A 22,795-nucleotide genomic window follows, 5' to 3' on the forward strand; every position below is an offset into this window, starting at 1 on the left:
ATTATATATTTTTAAAATTCTTATGAATTCATTTCTAAATATTGAAGCAAAAAACTAATCCTAAACAAATATTAGCAAAAGATATTAACACAATATGGAAATAATACAGTATGAGGCAAGAGAGATTTATCCCTAAATTGTAAGGATGATTCAATATTTAATTTATTTTACCCTGTAAGTAATTTAAGAAGAATCATATGATTATCACCATAGAAACTAAAAAGGCCTCTGACAAAATTTGACACCTATCCCTCATTTTTAAAAAGCACTTAATATTTTTTGCATTTGTTCTTAACATGATTATTAAACATCACTCCCAAAGCCAGTATCTTACATAATGGGAAACTTCTGACAAGAAGCATTCCCACCAGGATGAGGAACAGGGTAAGGAAGAACGTCCATTGTCTTAGTATTATTTAACATTACACTGGCAGTATTAGCAATGCAAAAGAAAATAGAAGATTAAGCATTGTAAAAAAAAGTAAAACTTCCTGTTTGCAGATCATATGACTGTAAATCTGGAAAATCCAAGGAATTATTAATAAGAAACTAAGTCAAATAATAAAGTATAAGGATATCAATTTAATACACAAAATCAACAATTTTCATATATATAAATAATCCTGTAGAAGACATAATGTTATAATAGCAACAATAAAGATAAAATTATTAGAAATAAACTTAAGCAGAAATGTGCAAAATGTACCTAGGGAAAATTTAAAAACACACCTGTTTTGAATAAATGGAAACACATCTATTTTCTTGGAAAGGAGACAACATCCTATGTAGTTTCTCTCCAAAGTATTACATATATATGTAAGATATGTATGTATATGTACGTATGTGTGTGTATACATCCCATTCCCAATATACAAGGTTTTTTGGGGTTTGTTTAACAAAGATAATATTAAAGGTTATATGGAACAGTAAGTATTTAAGAATACTTTGGAAAACCTTTCAAAAGAGAAATGATGAAGCCATGCCCTATCAGATATTAGAACACATGAAAAGTCCTTTATAAGTTTAATAGTATGGCATTAGAGCATATAGAGAAGCAGACTGAAAAAACAAAACAGGCCATACTCAATTACGTAAAGAAATCTAGTGTTGAATGAGTATGGTAGCTCAAAATACTGAGGAAAATATGGGCACTTTAATAAATTATGTAACAATTATATCAATTTAGAAAAAGATAAAATTGGATTCACACTTCACAATATACTTGAATAAATTCCAAACAGATAGAAGATTTATATGTAAAATATGAAATAACACAAGTACAAGAAGATATATGGGTATATTTCTTTATAACCTGTTTGTGGGTAAGGCATTTTTTTAACTATGAAACAAAATGTAGATACAAAAAAAAAGAGTGTTAATAAATTAGACATTAAAAAGTTTCATACGGGAAAAATACAACATTAGAAGACAAATGATAAACTGGGTAAAAACATTTGTATCATCCAAGATTCACCATCCTGATATCTGAAGAGTGCTTTAAAAGCACTGGGTGTTGTATGGAAACCAATCTGACAATAAATTTCATATATTGAAAAAAAATTTTGAGGGAAAAAAAGTCCAATAGAAAATGGGCAAAAGACATGATCAGAAAGCTCACAGAAAAAATACTCAAATGGTTCTTAAATAATGTTCATAATAACCTAGAAAAATCAGGCTGATTAATACTGGCCTATACAGTTATAATGAATCAAACAATTTATTAGTAGTTCCTATACTTTCTACTTCATTTAGTAATTAGCCTAGATTTTTTACTTAATTACAGGTTGTTTTCACATCAAAGAAAAAAGCACACATGACCCCAGAATTGGCTACCGACAATCAGCAACATGTAGTGTAACTATCCAAGAAAAAAATTCAAGAGTCTAGATGGATGTTTGAAATTTTATTGCCATCCACCCCACGGTTCCATCACCTTCTCTCCCAGTCTTAGCAACCAATGATCTATTTTGTGTCTCTACAAACTTGCCTATTCTGAATATTTCATATATATGAAATGAGTTCATATATATGAACTCATATGTGGTCCTTTGTGAGTGGCTTCTTTCACTTACCATGTCTTCAAGATCCATCCATATTAGCACTCTTTTATTGCTAAATAATATTCCATTGTATGGATATACAGAATTTTATCCATTTATCAGATGATGGGCATTTGGATTGTTTTCACTTTTTGACTACTATGAATAATGTTGCTATGAACATTTATATACAAGTTTTTGTATGCACATTTTCATTTCTCTTAGGTATATACCTAGGACTAAAATTGCTGGTTCATATAGTAACTAACACCATCTTTAACATACTGAGAAACAGCCAAATCATTTTCCAAAGTTATTACTCTAACCAAAAAGGTATGTTTTTCTATTTTTACACATCCTCCCTAACACTTGTTAGTATCTTTTTTATTACAGTCATCCAAGTGGGTGTGAAACGGTATCTCATTGTGATTTTGATTTGTATTTCTTTGATGGCTAATGATGTTGAGTATTTTTTCATATGCTTATTGGTCATTTGTTTATTCTTTTGGAGAAACATCTTTAGATTCTTTTCTGATTTTTTTTAAACTGAAGTATAGTTGACATATTAGTTTCAGATGCACAACAATGATTCAACAATTATGTACATTACAAAATGCTCACTAAGGAAGTATAGTTATCAAGAAAATTACTATGCTTTTACAATACACTTTAGAAAATGCTACTGAAAATCTAATCTAATCAAAATTGTAAAAGTTAAATTGAAATAGCTGTTTTTGAGAGGGAGGGAACAAATTCTTTCTGTATGAGGCAATCGTGCCACCTTCTGGAAATCTAGAGACAGCACTGTCACATTTTTCAGAATTTAATAGTCTTCTGTTATAGCAACATCTGACAAACAAGCTAAGACTTTGTGCTTTACAAGGTAGAAAACAGAAAATGGCCTTCAATGTACTCTGGTGTAAAACTGACAGTGCTAATCATGGCAAACAGAAAAATTAAGTATTCCTTTGCCAACTTTTTAACTAAAATTTCTATAGTTCTGTGGGGGAAAAAAATCAAGAGCCTTACATTCTCGTGGAGTTATTTTACTAGATCCATCTACTGTTACATTTTATAAGCTTTCTTAAGTAAATGGGGATTTTTACAGCAGGTTTTTCTTATGAGACTAAAAATAAAAACTCAAGGACCCTTGGGTGGCTCAGTCGGTTAAGCATCCAATTCAGCTCAGGTCATGATCTCACGGTTCTTGAGTTCGAGCCCCGCATTGGGCTTTGTGCTGACAGCTCAGAACCTGGAGCCTGCTTTAGATTCTGTGTCTACCTCTCTCTCTCTCAAAAATAAACACTAAAAATTTTTTTAAATAAATAAAAATAAAAACTCGTTTTGATAATGGTGTTGTGCTGTACATCGAAACTTATTTATTGGACAAACTATCTTAGAGCACTTTTTTGTACAACTGACAGTCTTTAGTGCTTCAAAATATTAATTTATTTAAGTCTTTTAAGAACTTTATGAAGTAGGTATTTTCATTTTACAATTAGGGAAACTCAGCCATATAGAAGAAATGTGCTCAAGATCACACAGTAATATAGTTAGGGTGTGAACTCAGACCAATCTGGTTTTAAGGTCTATGCACTTCATGACTTAGTTATGCTACTTCTAACATTCTTATACAACTGTGTAGAAAGAATAATCAACTGTAATATTTTAAATTTAAATATATTTAATTTGTTGGGACTGTAGCAAGGGTCAGATCTGAAATGTTATGAAAAGTTGCTGAGGACTTCTTCCAAGGATCAAAGAATGTGAAGGCAAACATACTTTCCTTGAGAGGAAAAAATAAAAAATAAAAAGTCCTCATACTTTATAGTAAAAATCAAATAATACAGAAAATCAAGGGGAAATAAGACATGAGAACTCTTCTCAGTGTATAGTAATGATCAATATAGTCCAGCTACTGTGTATACATAATGCTAGAAACTTTTTGACAAATAAACACTGATCGAGAAATTATAAGGTGTTTAAGAGACAGTATAAAAACCGCTAAGAATTTTGCTTACTTTCAGATGGAATGTAGGTCACAAATGATAGTTACAGCAATAAGAAAACAGAATAAAATGAAAATTATACTTTAAGCTATCAAAGAGCAGTAAGTACAAAAAGTCTAAATAAATTCCAAGGATAAAACAGGTCTCTTTGGTGCTCAAAGAACAGTTGCTTTTATGGGACCAACTGCCTATTCTGGGTAGGTGTGGGTGGAACAGCAGGCCTGTCATAAATTTTGTTGGATAAGAAAAATACCACTGACACTTTTTTTAAATGTTTATTTTTGACAGAGAGAAAACACAAGTGGGGGAGGGGGAGAGAGAGAGAGGGAGACAGAGAATCCCAAGCAGGCTCCACACTGTCAACACAAAGCCCAATGTGGGGCTCAAACCCGTAAACTGCAAGATCATGGCCTGAACTGAAGTCCGATGCTCAACCGACTGAGCCATCTAAGCACCTCCCAACACTGACACTTTTCATGACACTATGTTTGATATACCAAATTGCAAATGTAAGAACTCCAAATGTGAAAATAAACTGTTGAGCCCTCAACAGGAATTCTGGGAAAAGACAAGAGAGCAGATCTGAAAAGCAGAAAAATGTCTTGATTTTGTTCAGGCCAAGAAAGAAGTCCTCTCAGAAAAGAAAACTCCAGGGGAAAAAAAAAAATCACTAAATTCTCTGTCTATATCTTTGGCTAAACTTTGTGTGAAAGACCAACTTAAGGTGCTCATTTGGAGAAAAAAAATAAACTGAATGTGGAACTGTTGCCCAAGAAACAGAGTTTGCAATTTACGTTTAACCATGTTAATTGTTTAAACAACAGAAATAACACTTACCGGAAAAAAATAGCAGAAGCTAGAATCTCAACTTATCATTCATATTAATACAAATTTGCAAGATACAAAAGAAATGAAAATGGCACCCATTCCTTTCATAAAAGAAAACCAACCTTTAAAACCAGCTCTTCCAGATATGGAATTGGCAGACAATATTTTTTTTTAATTTTTCTAAGTTTATTTATTTATTTTGAGAGAGAGAGAGTAGGGGAGGGACAGAAAGAGGGGGAGAGAGAATCCCAAGCAGGCTCCACGCTGTCAACACAGAGCCAGACACGGGGCTTGAACTCACAAACCATGAGATCATGACCTGAGCCAAAACCAAGAGTTGGACGCTTAATGACTGAGCCACCCAGGTGCCCCAGACAGGATTTTAAAGGAGCTATTACAACCACTCTCACTGATGTAAAGGAACATATGCCCTCAATGAAAAATAAAAAATAAAAAAAAAAAAAGGACGTCTGAGAAAAATAGAATTAAAAAAAAAAAAGAACCAAAAGGAAATTATAGAACCAATAAAATAATAAATTATAATCAATCACAAGATTGATTTAACAAAACATAGATAAAAATAAGAGTTTGAAAACCTGAAGATAAATCAATTGAAATTATCCAAACTGAATAACAGAGAAAAAAAAACACCATTGAAAACAGTGAGCAAAGCCTCAGAAACAGGTTAAAATAATAACGAATTATGTTAACGCATGTGTTACACAATATAGACCCAAGGAGGAAAAATGAATGGGGAGGAAAATATATTTGAAGAAATAGTGACCAAAAATTTCACAAACTTGGTGAATGACATGAATTTCAATATTCAATATGCCTAGTAACTCCCAAGATGGATAATAATAAACAAGGCCATATCTAGGCACACTGTAGTTAAACTGCTGGAAGCCAAGATAAAAAGTAAACATAAAAGAAGAAGAAAAAAAAGGGGTAAATTACATGCAAGAGAATAAAGATGTAATTAGTAAATAACTTTTTATCAGAAATTACAAAGCTTAGAAGAGAACAAAAAACCATCTTGAGAGGGCTGAAAGAATAAAAATGTCAACCCAGTATTTTATATATCTTAAAAAAATATAAGACCACTTTCATTATTTTGTAAAATGTTTCTTCTTTTAATTTCCTTATAATATATATGTACTGTTTGAGCAAAATCTATTAACACTGTCTTCTGGGATTTACAACATATGCCGGTATAATGCATTTAACAGCTGTAGCAAAAAGTGGTGAGAAGAATAAAACTTACACAGTTACACCATTTCTACATATTATACAAATTGGAACAATGTTAACTATAAGAAAACTTTCAAAAGCTAAGGAAATACACTGCAATCACTAGAGCAACCTCTAAAAAATTCAGAGACATGCTAAAAAAAGCTAACAGAAAAACTTAAATTGATTTCTAAAAAACACTGAAATATCCAAAACAGAAAGAATAGACACAATAGTAAAGAGGGGATAAACAAATAATAAAATGATAGATCTGAAACCAATCCTATCCATAATTACATTAGATGTAAATGACCTAAACATTCTAATTAAAATGTAGGTATTGCCAGAATGGAAAAAGAAAAAGCAAAACTTGCTATATTCTATCTGCAAGAGATACACTTAAAATTTAAAGACAGATTTTGAAGGATATACCATGAGAACAGTGTTTCGTTTTTTAAATCCTGAAGGGGTTATATTAATATTAGAGAATGGGTTTCAAACCCAATGAGTGTTATCGGCAAAAAGACCATTATTAATAATGATAGAAGGATCGATTCATCAGGAAAATAAAAGTCATATATGTATGTGCACCTTAAACCATCATCAAAACTCAGTAAGCAAAAGCTGACAGTTAAAAGGAAAAATAGGCAATTCTATAATCATACTTAAGATTTTTTTTTCCAATATATGAAATTTATTGTCAAATTGGTTCCCATACAACACCCAGTGCTCATCCCAAAAGGTGCCCTCCTCAATACCCATCACCCACCCTCTCCTCCCTCCCACCCCATACTTAAGAATTTTAATGACTATTGGTAACTGATACAACTATATAAAAATCAATATGGGGCACCCAGTTGGCTCAGTCAGTGGAGCATGTGACTCCTGATCTCAGTTTAGCAGGTTTGAGCCCCATGTTGCATGTAGAGATTAGTTAAACATAAAATCTTTAAGAAAAATCAATGTAGCCAATATAGAATCTGAAATTTATCAATGGTTTTGAGATAATAGATAGCTATAAAATATTCTACCTAACAACTACAGAATATAAATTCTTTTCAAGTTCATGTAGCATATTCACCAGAATAGACCATAAAGCTGGGCCACAAAGCAAGACTCAACAAATTTAAAAAGATTGAAATTTTAGAGTGTGCTCTCTGAAAAAAGAGATTTAATTACATGTCAATAGCAAATATTGACAAATTACCAAATATATAGGTAATAGATATTAAACAACACTAAAACAATACTAAATAATCCATGGATTGAAAAGTAATCTCAAGGCATTAGAATACATTTTAACTGCATAATAATAAATACAAAATATTTCAAAATGTGTTCATGCTGCTATAGAGGGCTTAGGAGAAAATAGATAGCTTTAAATCTTATTTAAAAAAAATGAGAATCAATGACCTAAATTTCTATCTTAAATAATAGAAATGAAAAAAAGGAACTAGAAAAGAGAAAATGAAAGTTCAAAAAAATTTTAAAGCAGAAAAAGAGAAGTTAGAGCATAAATCAATGAAATGCAGAATCAATCAATAAAAACCAAAAGGTGTTTGAGAATAAAATTTCAGCCAGACTGCTCAAGAAGAAAAATGACATAAGTTACCAATATCAGAAATCAATGAGGTGACAAACTACAAATAATAAAAGCAAAATAAGGAGATCTACTTTTGGCATAATAACATAAGGAATTCCATGGAATAGCTCCCTAGAGAAACTGGAGAAAATTATTTTTAAACAAACAACCATTTAAAGACTCTGTAAATGGTCCCCAAAGCATACAGTAAATGAAGAAGCATTTTTTTAAAAGTCTACTAAAACTCAATAAGAACATCAAGTGTCTGGGATTTGAGCCAAGACTCACTGCCTCCTTCCCTCCTCTAACTCAGCAAGATGGAAACGCCAATCTAGACTGTGGCAGCCAAGGAAGCAAAACCATACTACCTAAGTTGGAGAAATATCTTCCCAGGAGCAGGATGTTAGCATTTCCCATCCAGCCCCCGACTACCATGCTGCTGAAACCAAGTTCTGGATGAGTGTACCCAAGACACAGGAGTTACCTTTTTTGGAGTAGCACCCACTCATAGGTTGTAGGCTATATCTTGGGTCCAGCGCCACTAATACTACTACACTTTTTTTTTTTTTAACACTAACCCTAATGCTAACCCAAATACTATGCTCTTTTTATTACAATCTTAAAATTCCTCACTTCCAATGTGACAGGAAAGCTGTAACATTTCCTCTGCAAAGTGCAATTTGTGAGGAAGTCTTATGAACATGTCTTAATGGAATGTTTTCTCTAGGAGGATGGAATACAATTTGACTTTAGAACCTTATGAGCCTTCAAAGTTATCTGAAATAGCAAGAACTTCCAGGAAAGTTATTTTCACGTAATTAGTATGAAATATGATACCAAGTTAATTTCTACTGTCTCAGGAGAAAACCCAGAAGTTGTAGGACCATAATATTAAATGCAATTCCAAAGAATATTCCAGCCTATAAGCAATATATTTATTAAGAATACATAAAAACTTCTGATAACCAGTTAAGGACCCTTGAAAAGAACCTATAGAAAATTTGGCAAATTTGTTATTTTCCACCAGGGCAATCTCTGAACTGAAAAGAGAAATCACAAGGAATGACAGAGGTACAAACTTGTTTTTTCTAGAATTTAATATTTTAAAAAAGAAAAATATAAAAGTTATCAAAAAAATCTTAAAGGGTTCATTTTGGGGCTAAATACTAGCACTGAAAGTTTTTTTCTTGTAATTGATTTAAAGTAAAAAGTAAAAATTATGTAAAAAACATAGCAGCTACAGCTGTTCCAATATAAAGCCCACCTGCAAAAAGGCAGGACAAAATGAGCTGACTGAGCAAATATCCACATCATGACCTTAGTAACAGGTTTCAAATGGTTTCAGTTCTCAAGGTCTAAAAGAAGGATCATCTTGCATGCTTAGACTCTACTTCTTCAAGAATCCACTGAATGCCATTCAAAAAACCAGTTAGAGTTTCAGCCTCTGTATCCTGGACCTATGAGCAGATAAGAGAGATCACTGTAAGAAACTGAGTCCAAAATCTTATGATTAAAAGAAACATTTTTCTAGATATTAACAAAAGAATACAGTTTAAAAAATCCCAATAAACTTTGGGTGAGTCATTCAAATTTTGTCTTCTATGTAACTTAGATAAAAAAATATGATCTTCTCTTATGTCTATAATTTATTACCAATATGAGGCTTATTACGTATCTTAGAACTCAGCTTTGGGAATGGGAAAAACTATCATTTCAATGACTTGTTTGTATCAGAAAAAAAAAAAAAATTCTCCAAAATATCCACTTTGAAAACTAAAACATTTTTGAAAGAATCCAGCTACTCAGATGATAAATGTGCTATCCAGTTGCAAAAACGTGTCTTTAAGACTGCCACTCTTCTTGGGGCACCTGGGTGGCTCAGTCGGTTAAGCGTCAGACTTTGGCTCAGGTCATGATCTCGCGGTTCGTGAGTTCAAGCCCTGCGTCGTGCTCTGTGCTGACAGCTCAGAACCTGGAGCCTGTTTCAGATTCTGTGTCTCCCTCTCTCTCTCTGACCCTCCCCCCATTCATGCTCTGTCTCTCTATGTCTCAAAAATAAATAAACGTTAAAAAAAATTTTTTTTTAAAGACTGCCACTCTTCTTAATGGTAAGCTAAAACTCCCACCACCCAGGAAGGGACGCCTTTATCAGTTGTTTTCGAACTGTGTTCCAAAGAGTCTTCAGGGCTCCGTGGAAGGTGTAGGGGGAGGAAGGAAGAAAATCCTGTAACTTTTTAAGCATAAGTATTTCCAATTTTAATTTTTCTTTATTTTACCTAGGAGCTTTCATGTAAGGTTTCATTGAAGAAAGCGTTCCATGATTAAAATAAAATTTGGAAAGCAAGAAATAGTAAGATAGAACTTGTATTTTTGATGACCGTTAGAGTATATTACATTCATGTTTAAAAAAAACATGACACCAACGTCAAAAAAAAAAAACCCAAAACAATGGCCAACTGATTTACTGTATCTATGGTAGGAAAGGCAAGTGGAGAACAAATTGATCAGGTGAAACAGTGATACCAACTGACTATCTCCCACTGATTAAGCTATTAAAACTAACTTTAGAATGTGATTTCATTAAAGAGAATGAGTAGGAAAGAATAAAATCAAATAGAGAATAGTGAAAAATAAAAATAAGATTTTTCTCACCAGAGAAAGTAAGACCTTACCATCCATGGGTGGTTCAGAAGATTTAGACGCAGCTCATGAGCCAAATAAAAACAAGGCATTCTTTTTACATCTGCTTGAGAAATACAAGATAAAACCAGCATAGGTCTTCCTGAAGATCCAAAAGCTGGATCTGTCATTGCCAAAATACGAGAAAATTCATCTTGCCATTCATGTCCTAGAGAATGTAGTCAAAACCCTTAATTTGCATTACTTATAGTGATTTTTAAAATAAACAAAACAAGGAAATAAAAAAAAAAATTACCAGGATCCAAACATAATAAAGTGCCTCTATTGCTGTTTATTTACAGCTGTTCATTTACGATCTATCATAAAATTACATTAAGTAGTCTTCAAGGATAGGAATTTTGGTAATATTAGAGGGCAAAAATAGTCACAGTACCATTCAGATGTCTTTACAGTTTGAAAATAAAAATACTTTGATATAGATATTTTCCTCTCACAAATTTTGTAGCTAAAACTACCCTTTCTTTCAAAGGCCTTAGTTTAAACAATTTAAACATATAGTTGAATCCAGCTCTTTATTAAAACTAGCAATCTTTGCCTTTCTTTGGCGTGTATAAATCATTGACATTGTGAGGTAGTCAAAATTCTAAAAGGTCTCCCAATGATTCACACCATTGTATAATCTCTTACCCTTTAAGTGTGGGAGGAATCTAGAATCAGTGATGGGATATCACTGCCCTGAGCAGACTACATGATAAGACAAATATGACTTCAAGAATGAGAGATTATCCTCAGTGAAGCTGACCTAAGAGAAGAGATGAAGTTCTCTTGGTGAGAAAGATTCTGTATTGGCTGGATCTGAAGACAAGAGGGAGTCACAAGGCAAGAAATGAAGATAGCTTCTAAAAGCTGATTCAGCCCCAGCTGACAGTCAGTAAGAAAACAGCTCAGTCCTACAACAGTAAGGAACGGAATTCAGCCAATAATTTCAGTGAGTTAGGAAGCAGATTTTTCCCCAGAGCCACCAGAAAGTGATGCAACCCATCTCACCCTGATTTCAGCCTGTAAAACCCTAAGCTGAGAACCCAACCAGAAGAAGCTGTGCAAACTTCTGATATAGAGAACTACAGGCTAATAAACAGGTGTTGTTTTAAGCACTAGGTTGAAGAGAATTTGTTATATATTAATAGAAAATGAATGAACATTATAATGTGATTATCAACAGGGTCCATTTAAATCTATCATAGATCTCTTAGATTTTTTTACTTGTCCCATCTGTTCTTTGTTCCTTTATCCTACCTTCTTTGAACTGTGTTTTGTAATGATTCCATTTTACCTTAACTACTGACTTATTTAATTGTACCTCTCTCACACATTTTTTAGTGGTTGCTCAAGGATTTACAATGTACATTTTTAACTTGTAACAGTCTACTTAGTATTATACAACTTTACATATAGGAGAACCTTGTACCAGTGAATTTCCATTTGTTCTCTTCCATGCTGTTTGTATTATTATATATCTTAAAAATATCATATAGCCACATTATTTTTTTTATTTTTTAATGTTTTTTTTTTTTATTTTTGAGAGAGAAAGACAGCATGCAAGCAGAGGAGGGGCAGAGAGAAATGGAGACACAGAATCCAAAGCAGGCTCCAGGCTCTGAGCTGTCAGCACAGAGCCTGACGTGGGGCTCGAACTCACAAGTCATGAGATCATGACCTGAGCCGAAGTCGGACGTTCAACTGACTGAGCCACCCAGGTGCCCCCACGATAATTGTTATTATTTTTCCTTCACATAATTATAAAAAAGTTAAATTAAGGGAAAATATATATATGGATATATATATATATATGGACATATATATATGGACATATATACATATGGATATATATATATATATGGATATATATATATATATATCCATATATATATATATGGAAACAGTGTAGCCATCCCAGGGCTCCTCTTTTTTTTTTTTTAAGATCCAATTTTCTATCTGGTATCACAGTCTTCTGCTTGAAGAGCTTTCTTTAATATTTCTTGTAATGCAAATATGCAGATAATGAACTTTCTCAGGTTTTGTCTGAAAGTCTTGATTCTGTCTTCATTTTTGAAAGGTACCTTTGCTGGATGTAAGATTTTTCCTGCTTTACAATACTGTAAAGACTTCCCTTCACTGCCTTCAGCAATTCTTTCAGGAATTCTGTGTCTTTATCTTTGGCCCTCTCTATGTATGCTTCCTTTTGCTTTCACTGCCTTCAAGATAATCTCTTAGTCTTTGGTTTTCATCAGTTTGGCTATAATGTATCTAGATGTATTTTTTACTTATGTATTTTATTTATTTATTTATTTGGAGTTCTCTGAGTATCTTGGATCTATGGTCTGTTGTCTTTTAGTTATTTTGAAATACATTTGGCTAATATCTGTTCAAAAATTTCTTTTTCCTTATTTTATTTCTTCATGTTTTGGGAAGATCAGTTACATATGAGTTAGATCAGGGACTGGCAATACTACATTCTATGGATCTATTTTTATAAATATAAATTTTTTCTAAAACAGTCATGCCCATTCACTATAAATTCCCTATGGCTACTTTTGCACTTTAACAGCAGAGCTGAGTAACTGTGAGAGATCATATGGCTTATTATACACCTAAAATATTTACTATGTGGCCTCTTAAGAAAAAGTATGCTGACCCCTCAGTTGTTTCCCTTGATGGGTTCCTCCAGTTCTTAGATGCTCCCCACTCCTCTTTTCTCTAGGTTTTAATTTGGATAATTTCAATTAATTTATCTTCAGGTTCACCAAAGGTTTATTTCCTTAAATCTATTAAGGAAACTGTTCACCTGTTTCCCGTTCACCTGTTATATATTCACATTTAGCATTCCCATTTTATGTTTTCATAACTTCCTCCTCCTCTGCTGAAAATCCCTATCTGTTCACACATATTTTCCATTTTTTCCACTAGATCCTTTAACATATTAATCATAGTTATTTCAATGTCCTTGAGAGTGGCAACATCTGGGTCATCTCTGGGTCTGATTCCACTGATTGCTTTGTCTCTGGACAATGGGTCATTTTTTATTTTTTTGTGTCTTATAATTTTTAATTTAATGTTAAATGTTTTATGTAAAAGAACAGTAGAGACTGAGGTAAAGAAAATCTATTCCCAGACATGGGCATGCTGCTTCTTCTGTTAGGTGACTAATGCAGTGGTTGAGTCCAACCAGTCAGTAGTTGAGCTGGACTTAGCTTTTGTTGCTGTGGTTAACTTCAGTGCATCATAAACTTTAAATTCTTTCGGCAGTTGAGTGGCTACTGCTACCTTGTTCTGAGTGAGGACAATGTATTATATATTCATGCCCTAACTTATTCACAAAAGATTTTGGAGAAAAATTATAATACTCGCTTGTGACCCAGTAATACTCTGATTTTATGCCTAAATAACAATGTGAAGGGCAATTATTCTGAATATGCAGTGAGTGTTAACTAATCTACTTAATTAAATACTCCACCCCACACATCTATCTGGACAACTGAAACAAAGGTAAAAATTTTTCAGTTATCTGCATAAATTATTTGAACAGAACCAGAAGCAGACAAAACATCAATAACAAGTGCAGAAGCATACAGCAAAGAAATACTATGTAGTTATAGTATCAAACTTTGATATGCATCAGAATTCTGTAAGTGCTCATTAAAAAAACAGATGCCCAAGAACCAACCCAAATCTATGAATTAAAATCCATCAGAGTAGGAATCAGGCAGGTATGTTTTTAACAAGCTCCCCAAGTGATCCTAATGCACATCAAAGTTTGAAAGCCCACTATTAACAGTAATGGTCATAGAATCACTTTTATTAAATTAACCATCATATGCTTAAAAAGTCAGAGTAAAGCCTAAAAATGTCTTATTTGCTTTGCAAAAAAAGAAAAAAAAGAAACGTGCTCTTCAAAAGAAAATAAGATAATGCTTACTTTTATGAGCTTCAGCGTTTGCAACATAGATGAACCCATCAACAACTTCACACACCTTCTGAATTTGTGGAATTACACTATACCGGCTTCCTTGCTGATCATCTCCTTCATTCTGTAGACTGAACATCTTGTTAACAGCACTTGTATGTTCTTCTCTTGCTCTATCTCTTTCCTTTCTATAAGAAAAATGTAAATATAAAACATAAACAGACACTAAACAAGCACCATCCCCCTAAAGTATCGAAGTCCTGATGCCTCAGGTAGGCCACCAAGTAGGCAGCCTTACCTGGTAGTGGAATATAATATCAGGATGTTGAATTTATGTTGGTTGCTCAACTGAAAACTGACTCCTGATCCAATACCTAAAGAAGAAAATTTCAGTTATCAAAACAAGTCATTAATAAATATAGAAAAACATCAGATTGAAAAAAATTACCCAGTGCAAGCAAAATGAGCAACTAAAAAGTCCATGACAAGTTACACACAGCTTTGGAATAAAATGAAATGTTTATGTTGAAGAAAAGATGCCGTATGCAATTTTCATTTATATGGCAATAAAAATATGGATAAAGAACAAAGAACTGCTAGGCTTAGAGCTTTCCCTTCTGTATCATATCAGTAGCAGCTGCATCATAACAGCTACTATCTATCCTCAAGATTCATTTACCAACTTTTATGTTTCTCATTAGTCATATACTCCATGTATACATTCAGTGAAATGGCTTTTTTCTCCTTCTGAAAATGTTTTTAAATTGATGGGGAATCGGGGCACCTGGGTGGCTCAGTCGGTTGAGCGTCTGACTTCGGCTCAGGTCATGATCTCACAGCTCTTGAGTTTGAGCCCCGCGTCGGGCTCTGCTGACAGCTCAGAGCCTGGAGCCTGCTTCAGATTTTGTGTCTCCCTCTCTCTCTGCCCCTAACCCACTCACATTCTGTCTTGGTCTCCCTCAAAAATAAATAAACATTAACAAAAAAAAATTTTTTTAAATATATACATATACATATAAATTGATGGGGACTCACCAGTATCACCTCAGAAAATTGAGGAAATATGCAGATAGTGAAATTTGGAATTAGACTTGGGTTATAATCTGCATTTGTCACACATTGTCATATTTTGTGAGCCAAAGTTTTGACATCAAAATATAGAAATACAAACTTCCTAGAGATACTATAAGCATTAAATAAGACTGTATATGTAAAACTCCTAGCTAAACACTAGCTTCTTACTACCTTTACCTGAATTATTCAACATTGTCATTTTTCCTTCTTTCTTAACATCTTCCCTTCTTTGGATGTATTAACACTCAGGAGCTGATTCTCCTCTTGCATTATGAAAAGATCCCTCTTTCTTCTATGGCTCTATTTCTTTTTGCTATGTAAATGTCCTTTTAGATCTATTTCTCTCCATCCTCACTCCCTCCTTTTAGTCTAAATTATCATACCTATCACCTGGACTTTTGCAGTCACTTTTTACCAGTCTCCTACATCCACTTTTGTCCCCTACTGTCCACTCTTCTGACAGCAACTGGAAAGATGGCTTGAAAATGCCTAATTATTTCTCTTTCCTTCAAAGCCATCGCTCTTCAAAAACAACTTGATATAATCTCACGTTTACTTACCTCTTTAGGACAACTCCACCTTTCATATCATCGATCCATGAATTACAGCCAATCTAGTTACTTAAATAAACCTGCCATGCCATCCTATGTCACCATTCCAGGCAACACATAGGTAGAGATCCTGGTGGCTGAGACTGCAAGCATGACCCTAGTCCCCTGGCCACCAGGTCTGGTACACAAATTCCCCAAAGAGATCCCCAAAGAGATCAAAGAAACAAATTCTACTATATCTCTGATTTTTGTTTTTCTCAGTTTAATTTCCAGAGATTACCCTCTCAATACATCTAACCTCAGCCCAGTATGATCTCCATGCTGTTCTGTACCACCTTGCCAATGACCCATCCCTCTATTCTTCCCTGATCTTGTGGCGTTTGAGGCATAATTAGATTGGCATTTTCAAAACAAACACTTCTGCTGTTGTCTGAAGAATAAAATTAACATTTCATCATCAGCAAATTTCCCCATATCCCCAACCTCTTCTTAAAGTGTTCCACCTCACAGCCTTATCTGAAACTGGCCTGCCCTTAAATGCTGCTTTTCTTGCAGAAGACTCTCAATTAACAAAATTGTTTATCCTCTCATATCTCAGGACAAAGAGGTGGAGTCAATGTTCTCTTTACTCCTCACTTCCATGTCCTATTACTCACCAGCTCTCTTTGAAACTTCATCTCTTTTTGGATACACCATTCAGCTGCAGGACCATCTCCCCTTCCTCAGCCTCATCATTTATGATATCCATGACATTTAGGATGTCATTTATGACATTTGACAACCCCTTCCTCTAAACATTCACTGAAGATTTCAGCACCTGGTTCACAATATTCCTCTCTATACTCAAAAACTCTCAAGTCCACACAGACACCCTATGATTTCCCAATCTTGATTTCTAACCCAGATCTTACTCTTAAGATCTGGATGCATAGAGTAATCCACAAAGTCATTTGTTCATTCATTCATCAAATATACATGTTGACAGTCTATTACATGCCTGACAGCCAAGAATAAAGCTAGCCTGCCCTAATGCAGCTTTCACACAAGTGGATTGCTTATAGCGGGCATCTCTACTTATATCTCCCAGAGTTATCAAAGTCAGCATACTCCAAAGAGTGGCTGTCATTCTCCCTATACAGATCTCTGTAAAGTTTCTCTTCCTCCTCCTGTGTTTCCTTACCCTAGTGAATGGCACCATCATCCAATACGAAAACCACATCAGAAATACTGCCAATACATAATCAGTCAACACTGTATCCTTCATACTTTCTTCACAGTATTATAGTGGTTTCTTAATGAGTCTCCACATCTTTATAGCCTCTTCTAATCAATTTTCCACTTAGAAGCCAGATCTTTCTCAAATACAATCTTGATCATCTCGCTCTTCTGCTTAAAATCTTTCGACAGCTCCCAAATGCTTAAGCATGACATACAGGTGTCTTCTCACCTAGCCCCACTGTAGACACACAGAGCTACTTCAAAAGGTCACATGTATCCAGAATTTTGTGCTTTTAGAAATGTAGTGCTCACTGCTCATAATACTTTTACCCTTATTTTAATGGCCTCTTTTAATTCATCTTAATGATTCAAATAAGGCATCGTGTTCAACATGGAGCCTTCTTTGACCCTTATCTTTCTACCCAGGAGGCTAATTATACCATACACGAATCACCTTCATACTTGTCTCTGCCCTTACCTAAACTAAGTATCTTCAGGACAAAGATTGCTGATATTTGTTTTAAATCTCTGCACCTTTAGTATCTAATAGGTGCTCTCAATAAATGAATGAGGAAAGCAAAGCTAGATTATACTGTTAGGTATGTTTATTATATCTCCTGCATGCCAACTAACTTATCGTTTTCATAGAAAGAAGAGGAAAGTATTAATTGAGGTCTTTTTAAAAATTCCAATATATAGCAAAGTACTTTGCACACAGTAGATGCTGAATGATTTTCGCTGTTAACATTCTTTTAACATATGGTAAATACTGTACAAACATCTTGATAACATATAACTTACTTTCACATAATCTTACATTCTGGATTACACAAACTTGAGAAAATAAAGGAAAGCTCACCTCTTATAAAAAAGTAAATCAATTCTTTCAACCCACTGGGACCAAGGAGGGGGCTCCTATTCACCAAATTACTATTATTTCATTACATCAATGATGTAATTAATTAAAAATTAATTTATTATTCAACATAAGTATCAAGTTCAAAGTGCTTTAGTTATTATATACTATAGATTAACATGAAAATTACCATCAATCTGCCTCTGAGGCAAGCCAGCTGTTGGGCAAAGCTCCTGAGAAGACATCAAGCTCAACACCAAAGATGTATTCAGTTCTTCCAAACCTGGTCCAAACATAGCAAATCGTGGTTCATTCTGAATGATCAATGAGTGTAAAAATGACGTGACAGCTCCATACATAGGACGGCTAGATTTCAAGGATCTTCTTGTATATGGACAGCACATTTTATAGCTATATAAAATTGTCACAATTAGAAAATCAGGACAGAAAAAAATTTAGGCAGTTATTCATTCAACAATATATAGTTTATTGAGAACCTGCTAGACACAAGAGATATAATAATTATGTAGTTAGAATCCTCATGGAGGGACATGGAGGACAGATACCATTATAGTATGTATGCTGAATGCCAGACAGGAAAAAACAAAGGCGCTCTGGGAGTAGAAGTGGTCCAGAAGCTGAAAAAGTTTTCCCCAGGAAGTAGTTACTTACTTTCTAATCTTTCATTTAGATTTTTCTCATGGAATACTTGGTCTAACACTTGTTACAGCTGTAAAAAATTCACTACATAGAGTAGAGATTCTCAGCCTTTTTTTGTCATTATGACTCTCAGGCATTTTTGTCATTACAACTGGGGGTCAGCGGGTGGTGCTACTGGTATCTAGTGGACAGAGGTAAAGGATGCTGCTAAACATCCTACAGTGCACAGGACAACTGGTCTAAACACCTGGTCTGAAATGTCAGTAGTGCCAAGATTGAAAAAACCGCACACTAAAGATAAACTACGTGGATAGTTAGCATAAGTATCTCTAGATGTAAAAAAAAAAAAAAAAAAAAAAAGAAAAGAAAAAAATCACTAAGTCCACCAATATAACCAAATTTCTTTTTTTTTTAATTTTTTTTCATGCTTACTTATTTTTGAGAGAGAGAGAGAGAGAGAGAGAGCGAGTGTGAGTGGGGTAGGGCAGAGAGAGAGGGATACACAGAATCCAAAGCAGGCTCCAGGCTCTGAGCTGTCAGCACAGAGCCCAACGTGGGGCTCAAACCCATGAACCTTAAGATCGTAACTTGAGCCGAAGTCAGACACTTAACCAACTGAGCCACCCAGGTGCCCCTAACCAAATTTCTTAAGTACTCTTATTAACAGCCTCTAATGGAACAGTTTAAAAAGTGTTACATATACACAGAAGCTCAAATGTTCCTTACGGATAACCTAGCCAACTAAGAATCATGTGAAAAAAACAACTGTTTCTTTCAATAGCTATAAATTTCTAAATTAGCAATTCTACATGTTAGCAAAAATTAAAACGTAGTACCCAAATAAAAATAAAACCTAAATCCCTTTAACTAAATCAAGCTGGTTGAGACAGTCACTAACCTAACAAGATAATGATCTTTATTTAGGAACCTTGTAATTCAAGAAGGAAAAAAAAAATCTACTTCGAGGCTAGGTAGATCTAGCCAAACCTTACCACTTTATTTATATAAGCTACTTATAGTCTAAACTTAAGTTTTTTTCATCTGCATTATTTAAGCAATAACAATTAACCCAGGGTTGTATGGATCAGAAATTAATTTATAGATTTAAGAAACAAAACAAATGAACAAAACAAAAGAGACCCAAAAAAAACCAAAAACAGACTTTTAAATACGGAGAACAAACTGGTAGTTGACAGATGAGAGGTTGGTAGGGAGATGAGTGATATAAAAGGTGTTAAGAGTACACAAATCAAGATGAGCCCTGAGAAGTGCATAGAATTGTTGAATCATTATATTATACACCTGAAACTAACATAACACTGTATGTTAATTATACTTCAATAAAAAAAAACACTTTATATGACCATGAATGGTAGTTACTGTGACTATTACTATTCCTGGGGAAAATTTGGTTCCACAGCATGATGTACTTGTTGTGGGACAATGTAGAAATAACAACTAGCAAGTGAGAGTACAGTAGCACTTATTGAAATTATATATAACATAACACATACATTTTAATCAAGTAGCTTCACAAGACTTAGCATCTGCATTAGAATAAGGAAAGATATGAATACCTTAAATAAAATATGAAAAAAATACTATAGCTACTAAAATCTTTACCTAAAACACAAATATCTTTTAATTTTATTTACCATGCCTTAAATGTGGGGCCCTCAATAAAGGAGGTTATATCCAGACCCAATGACATTATATGCTTAATGCAGCATGATAGGATTCCAACCAGAACAGTCTCTTATAAGCTATATGACCTTAGGCAAATCCATAACCATTTTGAACCTCAATTCCACATCCGTAACACAAGGATAATACCTTCTTTATTGCATGAAAATCATGTTAAGTAAACATACAAAGAGCACCCCTCATAGAATCCAATGCATTACAATTGTTCAAGAACATTAATTCTCTCAGCTACATGATATTTAAAAGTGTCAGTGCTTTTGGATAACAAAATCTTACTTCCCAGAATCTTGAGAATGTTGTTCTTTCCTGCTAAAGAACTGGTCTCTAATTGCTAATCATTCTTTCTCTGGACACAGAAAAGTATTTATCATTTAACAAAATAACAAGTATTCTATATGTAATGAAAATTTTAACAAGTGTTTTACTTCTTGGCATATGAACTATCTACAATTATTGAAACAGTCTAGAGTCAGGCACCACAGGCAAATAACAACATGTGAAAAACGAAAGGGTCCTATGAAGGAAGTCATTTAACTTAATCCTCAATTTTTAAAAAAGACACTTAGACCCAAATTCCATGAAACAAATTAGTGGCAGAGCCAAGACTAATTTACACTATTGACTCGTAATATAGTCAAATATAATATCTTCTTTTTAATTCATAAAACTAGATACTCACACTGCCATGTAGTCAAAAAATGCACCATCAGTGACCTCAGATATAGGCTTTTTTAAGATTTCTAGATCTGGAAGAGACTTCCAGTCAACAGAAGACCAAGAAGGAAGATCCCGCAGCAGAAAATATCTCCACAGAATTGGATCTCGTACAGTTTCATTCCAATAATGGCTTGTACTTCCCAACTGACACAGATCATGAGGTGAAAGAAATGACAAAATATATAGCTGTACGTCAATCTGAAATGGAAACAGCAAGTAGGTAAAAGGCATGAAAAACGTTATCTTGGAAAATTGTTTTCTGATAATAAATTATAAAATTTATTTTATTATACTAGGAAACCAAAGGTCAACCAAAGAGTTTGTCTTTTTAATGATTATATCATGATAAATTACAAAACTTGTAAAGAATTATACTAGATAACCAAAGATCGGTGTGTCAGTATTCTTAATGAAATCTACTATTTGGAAGTTAATTTCCTGCCACCAAAAGAGAAACGTAACTGAACACTTAATTTTTGACACACCGAAACATTCATTTTTCAAGCAAAATAACCAGATTCTTAATTTCTCACGGATATTTTGCCACACCGTTCACTTGAACAAACTACTTAAGGAAATAATCTAGCCTTCAACATAAAATCTTTATGAAGCTGACAAACTTCTGATCTTGTCATTAGAGCAAATCAAAGAATAAATCTGTCATCTGAGTGCCTCCATAAAATCTATTATTTCCAAGAACCCCTATAAAAGGGAGACCCTTGGAGGCATTCTAAGCCTGCAGTTTTCAATTTCTGATAGATGTCACAGGCAGGTGTCAAGAGTTCAGCCGAGATACAGAGTTTAATAATTTCGAAGAAAATTTTTCGTCTCTCCATTTTCCCATCTGCCTGAAGAGTTTAACAATAAATGAGGTGTATAATTCTTGTGGCCTGTCGCCCCTCGAGGCGCCTGTAACAACTTCTCAATGAAGTGTGAGGGTCGGTGCTTGAAACACGCGGTGGGAGAAGAACCACAGCGTCATAGCCGAGTGTTTCCGGGGGGGGGGGGTCCCCCAGGGGTTCTGGACCCTGAACCTGAGGTGAGAGCCGCTGAGAACACAGTCGCTGAAGGCTTCCCCAGGCTACCCACAAAGTCTGGCGTGGTCTCCTCTTTTCCTGAATGACGTCAGGGCGTTCCAGTATCAAAACTCGCTTTGCGGGGTTGAAGACGTGAGGATGACCCGGCCGGTTAGCGGGGCGCCCCCTCTGCGGTGAGTTCCGCCGCGACCATCGGTCCCGCGGCGGAGGACCAAAGGTCAACGCCTCGGCGTCTCTGCTCTACCGTTATTCCCAGGTGACGACACGGCCCGGAATGGCTGCAGGACGGGACAGACCCAGGCCCGGGCGCGGCGAGGCCCCCAAGGCCGCCCGAGCGGGGCGCCCCTCCCGGCCCGGCCCCGCGGTCCTCCGCGTCCGGTGGCCGCCACTCACCGGCAGCCGCGTCAGGGTACTGGCCTCCTCGTCCGCCTCCTCTTGGGAGGCCCTCGGCGCTGCCCTCTCCTTGCCCACCGACTGCCAGAAGTTCCTCCAGCCGCTGAGGATGGCGGCCTCCAGCCGGCTCCAGTCGCTGTGGTGCGGCGGCGGGGCGCTGCCTCCGCTGCGGGGCTCGCTTCCCGCCATGGCCGCCGACGCCGCACGTGACGCGCCGCAGGGTCACGCGCTGCGCGTCCTCCTCCGGGCGGCTGGCCACCCGCCCCGCACCTCCCGTCTGGCCCCTGCCACGT

The 22,795-nt window shown here is 35.2% G+C and overlaps 1 protein-coding gene across 4 annotated transcripts; it reads right to left on the minus strand.

Moving 5' to 3' along the window:
• Positions 1-8,601: 8,601 nt before the first annotated feature.
• Positions 8,602-22,705, minus strand: FBXO4 (F-box protein 4). 4 transcript variants are annotated; one of them, XM_049648710.1, is made up of 7 exons: positions 22,503-22,705; positions 21,035-21,270; positions 18,182-18,402; positions 14,591-14,666; positions 14,305-14,480; positions 10,361-10,431; positions 8,602-9,145 (listed from the first exon to the last, which is right to left on the minus strand). In XM_049648710.1, the coding sequence occupies exons 1-7, from the start codon at positions 22,689-22,691 to the stop codon at positions 9,056-9,058; spliced, it is 1,059 nt and encodes a 352-aa protein (XP_049504667.1). In that variant the 5' UTR covers positions 22,692-22,705; the 3' UTR covers positions 8,602-9,055. The 4 variants fall into 4 exon arrangements, with proteins under 4 accessions (XP_049504667.1, XP_049504665.1, XP_049504666.1 ...); XM_049648708.1 differs by having other exon boundaries at positions 10,361-10,536; XM_049648709.1 differs by having other exon boundaries at positions 10,341-10,536.
• Positions 22,706-22,795: the final 90 nt, after the last annotated feature.

The sequence above is a fragment of the Panthera uncia genome (assembly GCF_023721935.1).
Source record: "Panthera uncia isolate 11264 chromosome A1 unlocalized genomic scaffold, Puncia_PCG_1.0 HiC_scaffold_17, whole genome shotgun sequence".
Classification (NCBI taxonomy): Eukaryota; Metazoa; Chordata; class Mammalia; order Carnivora; family Felidae; genus Panthera; species Panthera uncia.

What these genes read in the sequence shown, in the direction of transcription:
- FBXO4 (XM_049648708.1), bottom strand. Translation starts at nt 22,691, where the DNA reads ATGGCGGGAAGCGAGCCCCGCAGCGGAGGCAGCGCCCCGCCGCCGCAC. An exon ending in ATATTATATTCCACTACCAG is followed by an intron (nt 14,481 to 14,590) that starts GTAAGGCTGCCT and finishes TTTTTCTTATAG; the next exon opens with AAAGGAAAGAGATAGAGCAA. An exon ending in TTCTGAACCACCCATGGATG is followed by an intron (nt 9,146 to 10,360) that starts GTAAGGTCTTAC and finishes ATCTGCTCATAG; the next exon opens with GTCCAGGATACAGAGGCTGA.